The following is a 15,380-nucleotide window of genomic DNA, read 5'->3' on the forward strand; positions in this document are numbered from 1 at the left end:
AGTCTTCATGTTCTGTCTCCCTTTCTGATATTTCCTACCCATTTCTTCTCCCTTCCTTTCTATTCCCTTTCACTATTATTTATGTTCCCCAAATGAATGAGACCATATAATGTTTGTCCTTCTCCAACTGACTTATTTCACTCAGCATAATACCCTCCAGTTCCATCCACGTTGAAGCAAATGGTGGGTATTTGTCATTTCTAATAGCTGAGTAATATTCCATTGTATACATAAACCACATCTTCTTTATCCATTCATCTTTCGTTGGACACCGAGGCTCCTTCCACAGTTTGGCTATCGTGGACATTGCTGCTAGAAACATCGGGGTGCAGGTGTCCCAGCGTTTCATTGTATCTGTATCTTTGAGGAACTATCTGCGAGGGAGTCTCTGGTCCTTCCCGTTCCCACTGCCCTGCCTTCCCCCCTCCCCCCACAGGGGTGACTGCCTTGCTGACCTGGGGGATGCAAGTGGGAGTAACCATGTACGTACTTTCTTAGGTTCTGTGGGGACAAAATCTTTGTCTTTTGAAGGATTCTTAGACTGTTTTGTTTTCTGAGCATGTTTGCTCCAGGCTCGGGGCTTTGTTGGGTCCCCAAATGACTTACAGAACTCCACCTGCACAGGAGAGAGAGAGTGATGAGGACACTTGCCACCAGCCCAGCACAGGTGCTACCCTTCAGCACCTCAGAGTTGGGCTTTTGAAAAAGGCAGCTGTCATTTACTAGTTGAGTCAGTTAAAGCAAATTATAATTGACCCTTGAACAACATGGGGTTAGGGGCACTGACCCCTTCCCTGTGGAATTAAAAATCTGTACATAACTTTCAACTCCCCCAAAAACCTAACTACTAGAAGTCTACTGTTGACCGGAAGCCCTACCAATAATAATCGATTAACTTGTATTTTGTGTGTCATATGTGTTATGTACTATATTGTTACAACAAGCTAGAAAAAAGAACGTTAAGGAAAACATAAGAGAAAATGTATTTACAAAAAAATCCGTGTATAGGTGAGCCTGCGCAGCTCAAACCCTAACTGTCCAATTGTTGGCCTCCACTGGCCTCCAGTCCCTAAAGTCATTACAGTCACTACACTTAGCAACAAATTCCACACACCAGGCAGTCAGGAGTCCTCGGCAAGCAGGAATACACGGAGCCTCCCAAACAGAAGGAGGGAGCAGCCAAGACCTCCCCACTTCTCAGATGGGAAATGTGAAGTCACTTGCCCCAGCCAGTCACCCTGGGAGAAGGTAACAAAGTGGAGACGGCTGGGTGGGTTGGGGTGGGGGGAGGCTGGCCCTAGAGTGGGAGTTCTCAGCCATCTAGCCCCTAGGGTGGCTGACACAGGGTCTGGCACGAGGCAAGGCTAAGCTAACAGCTTCCGGAATCACCGTAATTACCATGGAGTGAGCTCAGCTGGCCCCCATGGAGCTCAGCTAGCCCCAGAGAACTGCTCCAGGGCAATGAGAGGTGGGTGACAACTCAGAAGCCTGGAAGTGCTCAAGGTCAAGCCTGAGATGACACGTTCCCTCAAAACACTCCTCCCCCACAAAGGGGCTGCACTTCTGGCCACTCCCCTTTCTAGACTTTCAAAAGAGTTCTGCTGTTTCTGTAGCAATGACAAGAGCCCAAAGTACAAAACCCAAATCAACAGACAAGTAAAAGGAAAGTGGGGGGAAAAAATGTTTTTACACCAATTCCTATTACCCAAACAGAGAAATTAATGTTTTGGTAAAAATCCTTCTGCATGGCTCTTTCTGTGTTTCACACACGTATAAATTAAGAACTGTGGTTCTGTGTGAATGGGATCACGTTATACATACTTGTCTAACATCTGGTTTTCTCTTCTCAACAAAGCGTTACGGATGTTTTACCAAGTCATTAAATGTACATGAGTGAAAAAAAATTAAAAAATAATAGAAATGTACATGAGCGACAGGGATGGGACTTCCTCCTCCAGGAAGCTCTCCTGACACCTCCTCACCCAGGACACAGGCCTCCTTTGTTCCCCAGAGGTCCCTGGTGCTTCCCTGTCACAGTGGGCAAAGACTGACTCACCGTGATCCGGGAAGTGTCGATAAAACTCCTGTTGAAATGGTTCAGTGCCGACAGGGCCTCTTCCTCAGACTTGAAGCCAATGAAGCCAAACTTACGGAACTTGCCATCTTTGGTGAACTTCAGGCTGCAGTCTGTCAACGTGCCAAAGGAGGCAAACAGCTGCCTGAAACGGTCCTCCTTCATCTACAATAGAAGGGGCGCAGTGAGGGAGGAGCAAGGAGTTATCAGAGCCAAGGGGGCAGGAAGGAGACCCAGGGCCCTGAGATTCACTGAAGGCAAAGTCAGACAAGGCTGGGGCACAGTGTGCTCTGCAGTGGGGCTGGCTCCAGCTCTGGCTCAGACACTGCCTGGCTTACTTCACCAATGGCTGCAATGAAGTCATCCTATGGTATGGGCTGTTCAGAGGATAAAGAGACCCATGATGTAAGGAGGCCAGCACCGTGGCTGCTCCAGAGCCAATACCTGATGATGTCAGAATAAATGCACAAATGAACGAATGTGGTAAGTTATACTTGTTTGCTCACTGTGGTAGAGGGAATAACGAAGTACCCAGAGACACGTCCATGTCCTAATCCCTGGGACCTGTGAGCATGTGACTGTACATGGCCAAAGTGATTTCACAAATGTGATTTTGTTAAGGATCTTAGAGATGGGGAAGTTATCCTGGATCATCCTGGCGGATCCAATGTCCATGTCCCATTATGCAAGAGAGGCAGGAGAGTCAGGACTGGAAAAGGCAATGTGATGTTGAAGACAGAAAGAGACTGCAAGGGGGCACCTGGGAGCTGTCAGTTAAGCCTCTGCCTTCGGCTCAGGTCACGATCTCAGGGTCCTGGGATTGAGCCACATGTCCAGCTTCCTGCTCAGCAACAAGTCTGCTTCTCTCTCTCTCTCTCTGCCCCTACCCTCATTCATGTTCTCTCCACAAATAAATAAATAAAAACTTTAAAAGACAGAGAAAGAAAGAGACTGCAAGATGCCTCGCTGTTGGCTTTGACCATTCAGAATATGGCCAAAAATCAAGAAGCACAGGCAGCATCGAGAAGCTGAAAAAAGGCAAGGAAACAGATTCTCCCCAGGGTCTCCAAAACGAAGGCAGCCCTGCCAACACCTTCATTTTAGGATTTCTCCCCTCCTAAACTGTAAGATAATAAAAGTTTATTGTTCAAACCACTAAGTTTGAGGTAATTTCTTACAGTAGCACTAGAACACTAATTTATTAACGTTATTATTATTATTCGATCAAGGGACCCAACATTATGGAAATTGGGCCCTGGCATCCCCCCATTCTCACTTCAGCCTTATTCCTCAATTCGGTGAGTCTTCCAAACAGTTTCTGGGAGATCTGTGTGTGGGTAGCAGTATGGACACCAAGAACCCCACAAGTAGCTAAAATAAAGTCTAAGATTCAAGAAACTACAGACCTTGGCAGCCTAGTAGGAAGGGAAAACACATTTTCTGAGGCATGTTCTTAGTAAACTCTGCTCATTAAAACTTTGTATCTCCCTATGAGTCTGGAATTATTATCCCCATTTTATAGAGGAGAAAAGGAAGCTCATACAGGATAAATGATCTACCCAAGGTCTACAGAATCAAGATCTGTGACTCAGCTCAGATACATAAAAGGCAGCGAATTCATCTTCCCCATTACTTGGGAGCCACCAGACTCAAATCTGACCCCATTATTCCTCCGTCAAGAACCTCTTGGTGGGGATCCCTGGGTGGCGCAGCGGTTTGGCGCCTGCCTTTGGCCCAGGGCGTGATCCTGGAGACCCGGGATCGAATCCCACATCGGGCTCCCGGTGCATGGAGCCTGCTTCTCCCTCTGCCTGTGTCTCTGCCTCTCTCTCTCTCTGTGTGACTATCATAAATAAATAAAAAATTTAAAAAAAAAAAAAAAAAAAAAAAAAAAAGAACCTCTTGGTGACTTCCTAATGCCAAAGGCTCAAGCATAAGCAGCTAAGGTAAAGTGTGAGATTCTCCATGATCTATCTTGACTGACCCCTTCAGCACTATCTTTTGTCAAATGCCTTGCAACCTTCCCTGCTTCTCACCTCTGAGGCTTTATGAGTTGTCTCCCCATATGAAATCTTCCCAGCAGACCCGGGCTACCTTCTCTTCATTCTCAGTTCAATCAACTCCCCCAGGAAGCCTCTCCTGAACTCCTTGGGTGGGTCAGGTGACCAAGCCCTCTGTGCTCACACAGCACTGGGTCATGCTTCCATCCCTGCTCCTTACATCATAGTGATCTGGTGTCCTCTGCTAGACTGTAAATGCCATATAGATGGGGATTGAGTCTTATCCCCCACTGTCTACAATGTCAGCAATATAATGAGTACTTACTGCTAAATAAGTAAGGAAAGAGTTAAGAAAGAGTGCATGCTATCATGAAAAGAGAGACAGTAGGGTGTAGGGGTCGGAAATGCAAATTCTAGACATAGACTGTTCAATTCAATGGATCCCTGCTCTATGAATTACCAGTTGTGTGTGACCTCAGGCAAGTCACTTTCCCTTGCTGTTGCTCAGGTTCTTCATCATTAAAATGGAACCTACTGGGGGAAGCCCAGGTGGCTCAGCGGGCCGGTGCTGCCTTCGGCCAAGGGTGTGATCCTGGGTCTTGGGACTCAGTCCCACGTCGGGCTCCCTGTGTGGAGCCTGCCTCTCCCTCTGCCTGTGTCTCTGCCTCTCTCTGTGTGTCTCTCATGAATAAATAAGTAAAATCTTTAAATAAATAAAACGGAACCTACTTTGTAGGGTTTTGCTGAGGATTACTTGGGTTACTTTACAGAAAGCAACTGGTACAGCGCCTGGCACATAGTCGGCTCTCATATGTTAGCTGCTACTACTGTCTTTTTTTTTTTTTTAATTAATTCTTTCATTCACCAGACAAGACACACAATGGTAAGAGAGTCATTCCTATGAGGGAGGAAGCCCAATGAGATGGAAGTGAAGGGGAAGAAAAGGGTAGCCATGCTAAAATCCTCATCCATCAAAGTGAGGCATCAAGAGACACTGCCTAAAGCAGACGGATGGATCATAATGTATTCTGAAAGTCTACTCTTTGGGGTAAATAATGGAAGAATTAAAAATAGTAATATAATAGACTGAAAGAATAGATGATCGGGTTCCTCACCTTTCATGGGGGAGGGTCAGCAGTCATTGGGGTAAATAGAGCAAGACACCGAGGAGAAAGCACACTACTTAGACCTGGAGCGATACCTAGGAGGAGTCCTAAAAACAGGTCACTGAAGAGAGACTGGGGGTAGCACGGAGCTAGCACGAGGGAAGACTTCGCTTCTCATTTCATACGCTACCATACTGCTTGCACTCTTCTTGGGGGTACTGTTTGAATTCTTAAGATCCCGTCATAGGTCTCCCACAAGAGAGAAAAGTTAAAAACCACGATAAGGCAGAAACAGCTTCGTGTCGTCACTCCTCCTCAAGAGAGACGCTCCTGAGGAGTCCAGAAGGTCTCTCATCCCATCCAAAGGGTACATTTTATATCTGGGGAGCGAGCTTACTGGCCCCACCAACGGAGTGGGAGCTCTCCATCCAAACAGAGGCCACGATGAAATCGGGAAGGAGGAACCACCGGGGCCCACCGCCTCCAGGCGCCTGACACCACACGCGTGCAGCTGCTGCCTCGCCCGCTCCAGCAGGCATGTTCTGACGGCATGCCTACCCAGTGCCTGGTTCTGTGCCGGTCTCCCGGGAAACAGAGACAAGCATGACTGGGGCACCGGCCTCCGCCTCCCGGATGAACGACTTCCAGCCCTGCACACGCGCTCGGCTGTCTTCAGCTATGTCCACGGGCCCTAAGGGCGGGCGTGGGGACCCAAAGGCAGGGGCGCCCCCTAATTCTCCCCATGTGCCTCTGCCCCAGCCCCGAGCGGTGGAGGAACAGAGTGCAGGGTCCGACCCCGTGGCGAGTCAACGGCCACAGACGGTGACCAAACGCGAGGCGCTGCAGGAGGCCATTCAGCACACGCGGGGCACGGGTGCCCCCCAAAGAGCTGTCGCGACGGGAGCCAGGTACTTCCGGGCGGGCTGTGAAACCTTGAGCGGCCACTACCCCCTCTCCCGACCGTCAAATAAGGATTTGCCGAGAACCCTGCCCCTTCTGGGTTTCGACTGCGCCCGGAATCCTCCCAAGGGCCAAAGCCCCTCCATTCCCTCCAGCCATCTCTTTCCTAGTCCCCAGCTCCTGGCCGGCCCCGATGCCAGATTCCGCGCTCTGCACTCACCCCATTCGGGAGGTTTTTAACGATCAGTCGCGACATGGCGCACGGTCGCTGCTGCTTCGATTCCAGCGCGGACGGGCGGCGGCTTTCACCAGCAACTTTCACGCTCCCGCCCTGGGGGCCGCCATCTTTGGCGAGCCGGAACAAGATCACGTGCTCCGGACGTCAGCACGCTCCCTCCGGAAGCAGGCGAGGCCTAACCGGAGCGGCCCTAGGAAGCCACACCCCCAAGGGGCGGGCCTGAGCGCTTGCCTTCTGCGCAGGCGCGGGCTGTTGGGCGGCGCCCGGGGAAGCCCGTGCAGCGCGGCAGTCGGCGGGGGGTGGTGATGGTTCCCAAGGTCGGCGGGGGGTTGCGTGTGGCCCGCGGTACGGCGGGGGCTGGGGGTGAGTCCGGTGAACTCTGCGAAGACGTTTCAACCTCCTCCTCTACTCTGTATTATTCGTGTGTCCTAAAGCTGCCCTGAGAGGGGAGGATGGATCAGGGATGCTTGCCTCCCCTGCAGAGATGCGGAGCCCGAGGCCAGGGAGCAGCGTCTGAGCATCGCTTGCAAATATCGGGATGTGTGCCCTGGAAATCTGGTCTGCCCGGCGAGTGGACCGGGAACCAGATCCCAACCAGCTTGCTCAAAGTCATAGGGCTGTGACGGATGGAGTTAAGAGCTAGGTTCTAAGGTTCACGGGGTTCCTACAGCTGCTGCAACAAATTACCAGAAATACAGTGACTTTAAACAGCAGAAATGTGTTCTTCCGCAGTTCTGGAGGCAAGAAACCCCAAATCAAGGTGTCAGCAGGGCTGCGCTCCTCTGGTAGTCTCTAGGGGAAGGTCCTTCCTTGCCTGGCCCGCCTCCTGGTGGCCCCAGGTGTCCCTTGACTTGTGACCGCATCCTCCCCTCCCCCGCATCCCGCTCCCCCAGAGTGAGTCCAATCCGCTTCCCTCTCCTTTTTTTTTTTTTTGAAATTTTTAAAAAAAGATTTTTATTTATTCACAAAGGACACACAGAGAGAGGCAGAGACACAGGCACGGGGAGAAGCGGGCTCCTTGCAGGGAGCCCGACGTGGGACTCGATCCCAGGACCCTGGGATGACAACCTGAACCAAAGGTAGACAGACGCTCAACCACGTAGCCACCCAGGCGCCCCTCTCTAACTGGGTCTCAAATCCAGGATGATCACATCTCAAGATACAGCTTTCTATCTGCAAGGACCCTTTCCAGCTAAGGTCACATTCCTAGGTTCCAATGGTTAGGGCATGGAGGTATAGATCTCTTTGGGGGACACTCTTCAACCCCCTACGTCAAGATTTACTTGCTTTATGGTAGGTTACTTGGAAGATCGAATTTCACCCTCTCCACCTCTTGCAGAAAGTCTATTCGAGGGAAGCACACGTACACACGTGAAAATGTACCCTCGTGCCTAGAGTAGATGATTTAAGGGGTCGCTGTGTTTCAGTGTCATTCATTTATTCGACAGATATTTATTGATATTCATGAAAGTGCTGTTTAATTAAATGACAATTAGGGGGTTGTTTTTTTTTTTTTTTTTTTTTTTCACTCAAAGACCCTGGTCAGGACGGGATGGAGCAGGCTTTATAAGGCAGCTCCGGGATATTAGCCTTTTATGAGGGGCCAAGTGCGGGTTGCCCGGCCAATCCTGGTTTCATGTACTTTTATTTTATTATTTTCGTGAACTGCCTTTATTAAAATGTGCAACTACACGTAGCCTTCCCTAAAGAAATTCACAAATCAGAAGGTTTTTCAAAGGTATTAAAAGAAATGGAATGCTGTCTGCCAATCCGCACGTCCCAAGGCTGGGCCAGGAAAATATGGTCGCCACATGTTGGGGACAGAGGGACCACTCCTGGGCTATGTATCCCCATGCATTTAATAAACAGTCACTTGTAACATTATTAGTCTTCCTGCTCTCCTGCCTTCCCCGTTTGTCTCCTGCCTTCTTTTCTCTCCCAGCAAATATAATCCTGGGGCACCTGGACACCACCAGGCTGGCCTCTCTGATTACCCTCAAGGATTAACAATCAGGCAGGTCAAAGCCAGTGCCACCCAAGGCCTCCACGAGTGTACTGGGGACTGTGGGAAGCCGTGTCTGGATCCTGGGGGGAGTTCCCTTCCCCAGAGGAGAAGGCCCTCTGCCCACCACGATCCGACCGACCTTTGGAAAGTGCTTCTACACAGTAAAGTAATAGATACCCAAAATGCCTTCCAGCATCATCCTTTCGACTTAAAATGTCTCAACATTGCCCTATCCCCTGGGCCCTGAGAAGCCCATTTTCCTTCTCAAAATTTATTTTTTTAAAGATTTTTATTTATTTATTCAGAAGAGACAGAGAGAGAGAGGCAGAGACACAGGCAGAGGGAGAAGCAGGCTCCATGCAGGGAGCCCGACGTGGGACTCGATCCCAGGTCCCCAGGATCAGGCCCTGGGCTGAAGGCGGCACTAAACCGTTGGGCCACCCAGGCTGCCCTCAAAATTTCTTTTGGTAAATGAATTGGATTTTTAAGAAGGGATCAAACATACATCCAGCAACCATCACTCCTGCCTCCCCATCCAATCTGTTCTCCTTCCTGCAGGAAACCGCTGTTAGGAACTTCTCATCTCTCTCTCCGGGGACAGCCAAGCTTGTGGTTGTTGCCACAGGAAAGCAGCCACAGATAAGACATACATGAATGTGCATGGCCGTGCTCCAATAAAACTGTATTGACGGACACTGCAATTTGAATTCCATATCATTTCTTGGATCCCATAATGGTATTCGTTTTTTCATATTTTTTTCTACCATTTAAAAATGTGAAAATCATTCTTAGCTGTGAAGTCATACAGTAATGGGTGGCTGGCCAATTTGGCCCAAAACATAGTTTGCTGACCTGCATGTAGAAGCGAGCATGCATAGAGAGCCTTTTCTTTTTTTTTTTTTAAATAAAGATTTTATTTATTTGTTCATGAGAGACAGAGACAGAGACAGAGAGAGAAGCAGGCTCCATGCAGGGAGCCCGATGCAGGACTCGATCCCAGGTCTCCAGGATCACACCTTGGGCTGAAGGCGGCGCTAAACCATTGAGCCACCCGGGCTGCCCTAGAGAGACTTTTCTTAAAAAAAAACAAAACAAAACAAAAATCTTTTCTGCACCTTGCTTTTTGCCCTTTAGAATATGTCTTAGCCATTATTTCATGTCTACAAATACCTCCCAAATCCTTTTAATTTTCAAAATACCTTTAAAAATATTTCATAAACTATTTCAGAATCATTTTAGGTTTATAGAAAGGTTGTGAAATGTTAGAGTCCCCATATACCCTGCACCCAATTTCCCCTGCGGTTAGCATTGCAATGGTATATTTGTTACAATTTGTCACAATTGAACCTATATTGACACATTGTCATTAACTAAAGTCAAATAAATTTGTTTGGATTTCTTCAGTTTTCCCCTGATACCCGTCCCCTTTTTTTTTTGTTCTGAGCATTCCTGTTTCTTCCAGTAGCAGCTTTTCTAGGGATCCTGACACCTTTTAATTTAATGCAGTCCAGCAAATATTTGAGTGACTTTTGTGCCCAGTACTGGGGCTACAGCAGTTAATAAAACAGGCATTTCCCTGTGCTCAAGGAGGAGCTGACGTTGAACTAATCACACGTGCAGTGAGGACTCTAAGAAGTGGAGTATAGTCCCCAGGGGACCTGATTGAGGCTGGGGAATCTAAGTCACTCCTGGGGGTGACTCGAAAGGGCACGAGAGGGTGTGGGAAGGAGAGAGCACCTTCTGGCAGAGAGGACAGCATAGAACAGCAAGTGAGAAGTCTGCAGGCAGGGAACAGCATGGCCTGGCCCCGGGGAGCTGAGCATGGCAGGTGCTACAGGGAAGGTGTCAAAACCCCAAGCCTCAGCCAGAGGGTGGCCCTGGACTCAAATCATGGCTTGCGGCATACTGGCTAGGGGGTCTCCAGCAAACTACTGGTCCCAGGGTTCGTTTTCTATAAAATTGGATAATGGTAGTACCCGGTGTGTGGTGAAAGTACAACATGATAATGTGTATACAGAGCAGCATTTGCGAGCACCTGAATGTACATTTTCACTATATTTTAAAATATGTTTTATTGAGAGAAGTGCAATGAACACCCATGCATCCTCACCAGGCTCACTGAGTATTAACATTCACCTCATTTGACTTATGTCTCTCTCTATAGTCTCGTTATTACAAAACCGTTTGTAATCACCATGGCCCTTCACCCTGAAACACTTTACGTACATTTGACACATAACCACAGTGCAATCAAACTCAGAACATTTAATATTGATACAATATTTTTTATTTTTATTATTAAAAAAATTTTATTTATTTTTTCATGAGAGACAGAGGGGGAGAGAGAGAGAGAGAGGCAGAGACACAGGCAGAGGGAGAAGCAGACAGAGAAGCAGGCTCCATGCAGGGAGCCGGATACGGGACTCGATCCTGGGACTCCAGGATCGCGTCCTGGGCCAAAGGCAGGCGCTAAACCACTGAGCCACCCAGGGATCCCCAATAAAATACTTTTTTAAAGATTTATTTTAGAGTGGGGCAGCCCGAGTGTCTCAGCAGTTTGGTGCCGCCTTCGGCTCAGGACCTGATCCTGGAGACCCGGGATCGAGTCCTGCGTTGGGCTTCCTGCATGGAGCCTACTTTTCCCTTTGCCTGTGTCTCTGCCTCTCTCACTCTGTGTGTCTCTCATTAATGAATAAATAAAATCTTAAAAAGGATTTAAAAAAGATTTATTTTAGAGAGAGAGAGAATGCGCACACACAATTAGGAGGAGGGGCAGAGGGAGAAGGAGAGAGAGAAATCCTCAAGAGGACTCCACGCTGAGCAGGGAACCCGATGCAGGACTCGATCCCAGGACTCTGAGATCATGACCTGAACCCAAATCAAGAGTTGGAGGCTCAACTGACTGGGCCCCCAGATGCCCCAATATTGATACAATACTTTTTACCTAATAATGCGTATGCAAATTGCAACAAGTGTCTCAATCACCACTGTTTTCCTGGCCCATAACTCAGCCCAAGATTACGTGTTGCCATCCTTTGTCATATCATCTTAAACTCCTCCACTCTGTAGGATCTCGTCAGCCTTTCTGTACCTCTGGTGCCTGTGACAGTTTTGAAAGCTGCAGGTCAGTCATGGTGTAGACTGTCCCTCAGGGTTGATTGGGCTAACACTTTCCCCATGATTGAATTCGAGCTGTGCTGCCGATTTGTTGCAAAGCTGGTGAAGGGAACACAGGGGAAGGGCTGTGTGCCAGGTTCCTCCTCTGCAATGCTTTTCCCTTTGTCATTAATAAATCAGAAAATTTGCCAGTATTTAGAAAGGCTTAGAGGCCATTTAGTTTGTATAGGGTCACACAAGTCCCAGGCCATGGCTCTCCTATCCATTGACACTTGGGGAAACCAAGTGAAGGAAACACTTGCTCAAGATCACTTAATAGAAATCAAGGCCAGGTTCAAGCTGGGCTCCTCTTGCTCCTCCCCTACCTGTGCCCTTTCCCTGGGGTCATGTAGTAGGGGCAGCGAGGGAGGTGCTGGAGACTATTACCCTATGTGTAACTGCCTGACATTCTCCATGTGGTGTCAGCATTTCACTGCCCTTCACCCCGGAACCCCCTGCCCAGAGGAGTATCCTCTTACTCCCAGGCAGCTGCGCAGTGACTGTGAGGGATGCCGATGGCCAGAAGACCAGGTGGGAGCCACCCTCAGCTGCACCTGTGCGGACACCAGGTAGCGCACCTGTGACAGGTAGCAGCCGAGCCTTACCACCCTTGGCAGTTCAGTGAACCATAAAGATTCACCTGGAAGCACAACGGAAATCACAAATCATTCCTCAAATAGTCTGTGACTGGGGAAAAACTGAACCCATTCTAGGAAGAAAAACCCTTTGGAATCTTCTTCCTGGTGCTGGTGCCTCCAGATTCCAATGCCTCTTTAAACCTGGCCTGCAGGCCCAAGACAGGATGATCTGGGGCTAAGTCCAGAATCATCCTTTCTTTTCTTATTTTTTAGCTGTGCCATGGGCAGATGCCTCTGTCTCATATTCAGAGGATCAAAAGGCTGGTTTGAAAAGGGAATTCATTTCCTGACTGGCCTCAAGGTCCCACAAGGTCCAACCACAGACCGCCACTCCCCACCCACTCAGCTGCAGCCACACTGGCCACTTTCTGTTTCTCAGATGGGCAGACCTTGTTCTCACCTATTGTGGGGTTGAATTGTGGCTCTCCCAAAAATATACAGAAGGACTTGGAACCTATGAGTGTGATCTTATTTGGAAATTAGGTCTTTGCAGATATAATTAGGTCAAGGATCTGGAGATGAGGTTACCCTGGATTTAGGGTGGGCCCTAACCTCAATGACTGGTCTCCTTAACAAGAAGGCCACATGAACACACACACACACACACACACACACACACACACACGGACAACTCTGTGATGCCAGAGGCAGAGGTTGGGGGATGCAGTCACAAGCTGAGAATTGCCAACAACCACCAGAAGCTGGAAATGGTGAGGAAGGATCCTCTCCTACAGCCTTCAGAGGGAGCATGACCCTGCCAACACCTTCATTTAGGATTTCTAGTATCCAGAAATGTGAGAGGATAAATTTCTGTTGTTCTAAGCACCCTACCCCCACCACCATTTTGATAATTTATTACAGCAGCCCAAGGACACTAACACATCACCCCAGGGCCTTTGCACATCCTGAGATTGCCCCTCAACTCTTCATCTGACCAATCCAGCTCATCCTTTTAGCCTCAGCTTAAACACCTCAGCCCAAGAGGACATCTCCATCTACATCAGCCCTCCCCCCCCCAATTTTGACTGTGAGCACACCCTCTGCCTTTCCCAGCTGCTTGTAATTACGTAAGCGTTTGCTTGCTTATAGGTTTAATGCTGCTGCCCTGCTAGAAGGTAAGCCTCACTGGGCAGGGTCTATGTCTGCTTTTGCTCACTATGGTGGATGATGGGAAGCCCCCTGCCATGAAGGACTGTTTGCAGAGCCTCTTCCCCATTGCAGGGAGCTGCCTTGCCTCAGGATTCTGCATCGAACTGCGTGATCTCAATCCACTGACTGCTTGATGTGAGGGATTGTAAAGGCTCAGCCTCCTTGCCCTAATTAGTGGCAACCCTGAAGTTTCAGCCCATCTTCAAAATTCTCCACAAGCTTGGCTAAGGCCCGTTTGGCCCTGCAATTCATCTGGAACAGTTCTTTTGCTCCTTTCCCATCCTAGTCCAGATTTTCCTTCATCCCAAGAGCACCCCGTAATGTACCATGGTCCACGCACCCCTGCCCCCCTGCCCATAGCATCCCAGGCCAGTCACCTACCATCTGCCTTTAGAAGTCTTCATAGGAAAGTGTGCCCACTTTGGGGGGGGGGTTATTTTGTTTTTGGTTTTGTTTTTTTTCAGTAAGGATTTCCTAAGTGAACAGCTGGCACACTTTTTCTCTAAAAAGCTGAATGGTGGGGCACCTGGGTGGCTCAGTGGTTGAGTGTCTGCCTCTAGCTCAGGTCGTGATCCCCGGGGTCCTGGGATTGAGTCCCACATTGGGCTCCCATGGGGAGCCTGCTTCTCTCCCTCTGCCTCTCTCTCTGTGTCTCTCATGAATAAATAAATAAAATCCTTTTAAAAAAAGCCAAATGGTAAACATGTTGGGCTTTGAGAGCCATTAAGGTCTCTGTCACAACCACTCAATTCTGCCATTGTGAGCAGTCATGGACAAGATGTAAATGAATGAGTATAGCTGTGTCAAAAACAACCAACAACCAAATAAAATATAATTGACAAGCCAGTGGGCCAGGTTGCTAACCCCTGGCCTTGACTTATCTTACTGGTTCTAAGGCATTGCCATTCTGTTCACTTTGTCAGCCATTTGAAAATATAAAAAGCATTCTTAGCTTGCAGGCCACGGGCAATATTTGGCTTGTGGGCCACAGTTTGCCAACCTTTGCTTCAGATAAATATTTTGTGCAAGCATGGGCATGGACATTTTAAAATTTTTATTTATTCATGAGAGACCCATAGAGAAGCAGAGACATAGGCAGAGGGAGAATCAGGCTCCCTGCGGGGAGCCCAATGCGGAACTTGATCTCAGGACCCTGGGATCATGCCCTGAGCTGAGGGCAGATACTCAACCACTGAGCCACCAAGGTGCCCCCATTTTTAAGGCTTTGATATAGAACACCAATTGTCCTCAGAAGCATTGCTAATTTACACTCCCTTCTGCAGAGTCCATCTGATCTCTCTTCTTCTGGATGAGCAGAGGGGCCCTGCCCGGCCAAACCAAATGCTGTGCCCACCTGCCCCTCCTGGATCTTTTTTTTTTTTTTTGAGTAAACAGTGCTTCTGTCTATGCAGATGTCCTTTTCTCTTCCAGTGTGAGGAGACCTCTGAAAAATCAGAGCAAGAAGAGGATGCCATGGAGCTCTGGGAAAAGCAGGGACATAGAAGGTGGAGACATCTGGGTACCATCTCCATCTCTGACACTTTTTACTATGTGATCTTGGGCAAGTCAACCACCCTTTTTGAATCTCATCTTTCATTTGTAAACCAGGGCCAGTAAACCGGAGTCACCTTCAGGGAGGTGGTGAGGACTGGAGACAAAATAGCCAGGCTGCCATTCATAGCAACAAAATCATATTTCCGTGTGCCAGGCACTGGCTAAGAGCTTTATAGATGAATTGGCTGATTGAAACCTCACAATAACCCAGCGATGTGGAAACATTTACTAACCCCATTCTGCAGATGAGGAAACTAAAGCATAGAGAGGAGAAGCGACTCAGCCAAGCTCAGTCAGGATGTAGGAGGCAACAAATCAGAACCTAAGTTCTATCCACTATGGCATATGGCATAGAAGCTGCTCCTTGAACGGCCAGGGTCAAGCCTGACGCTTCCCCTTGCTGGTGTTAGGTTTTTGTCTCCTAGAGCTCTTGCGAAGTGCAGGCGGTGTCCCTTTGTCCTTTCCCCGAGAGGCCATCCTCGCTCAGCGGGTCCTGCGCTGTTAGGAGGGCTGCCTGCAATTCCAGAGATCGGCCAGCAGGGGGCGCACGAGGATCACAT

General features: G+C 48.7%; 1 protein-coding gene across 1 annotated transcript in view; it reads right to left on the reverse strand.

Moving 5' to 3' along the window:
- Nucleotides 1-6,467, reverse strand: part of RBM19 (RNA binding motif protein 19) — a 122,914-nt gene extending 116,447 nt beyond the window's left edge. Inside the window, exons 1-3 of the mRNA XM_038575192.1 lie at nt 6,301-6,467; nt 2,057-2,239; nt 491-616 (exon numbers count right to left, since the gene is read on the reverse strand). Coding sequence (XP_038431120.1) covers nt 491-616; nt 2,057-2,239; nt 6,301-6,336 — 345 coding nt within the window. The 5' untranslated portion in view covers nt 6,337-6,467. The remainder of the gene's footprint in view (nt 1-490; nt 617-2,056; nt 2,240-6,300) is intronic.
- Between the last annotated feature and the right edge of the window lie 8,913 nt (nt 6,468-15,380).

This window comes from Canis lupus, chromosome 26 (genome assembly GCF_011100685.1).
Source record: "Canis lupus familiaris isolate Mischka breed German Shepherd chromosome 26, alternate assembly UU_Cfam_GSD_1.0, whole genome shotgun sequence".
NCBI lineage: Eukaryota > Metazoa > Chordata > Mammalia > Carnivora > Canidae > Canis > Canis lupus.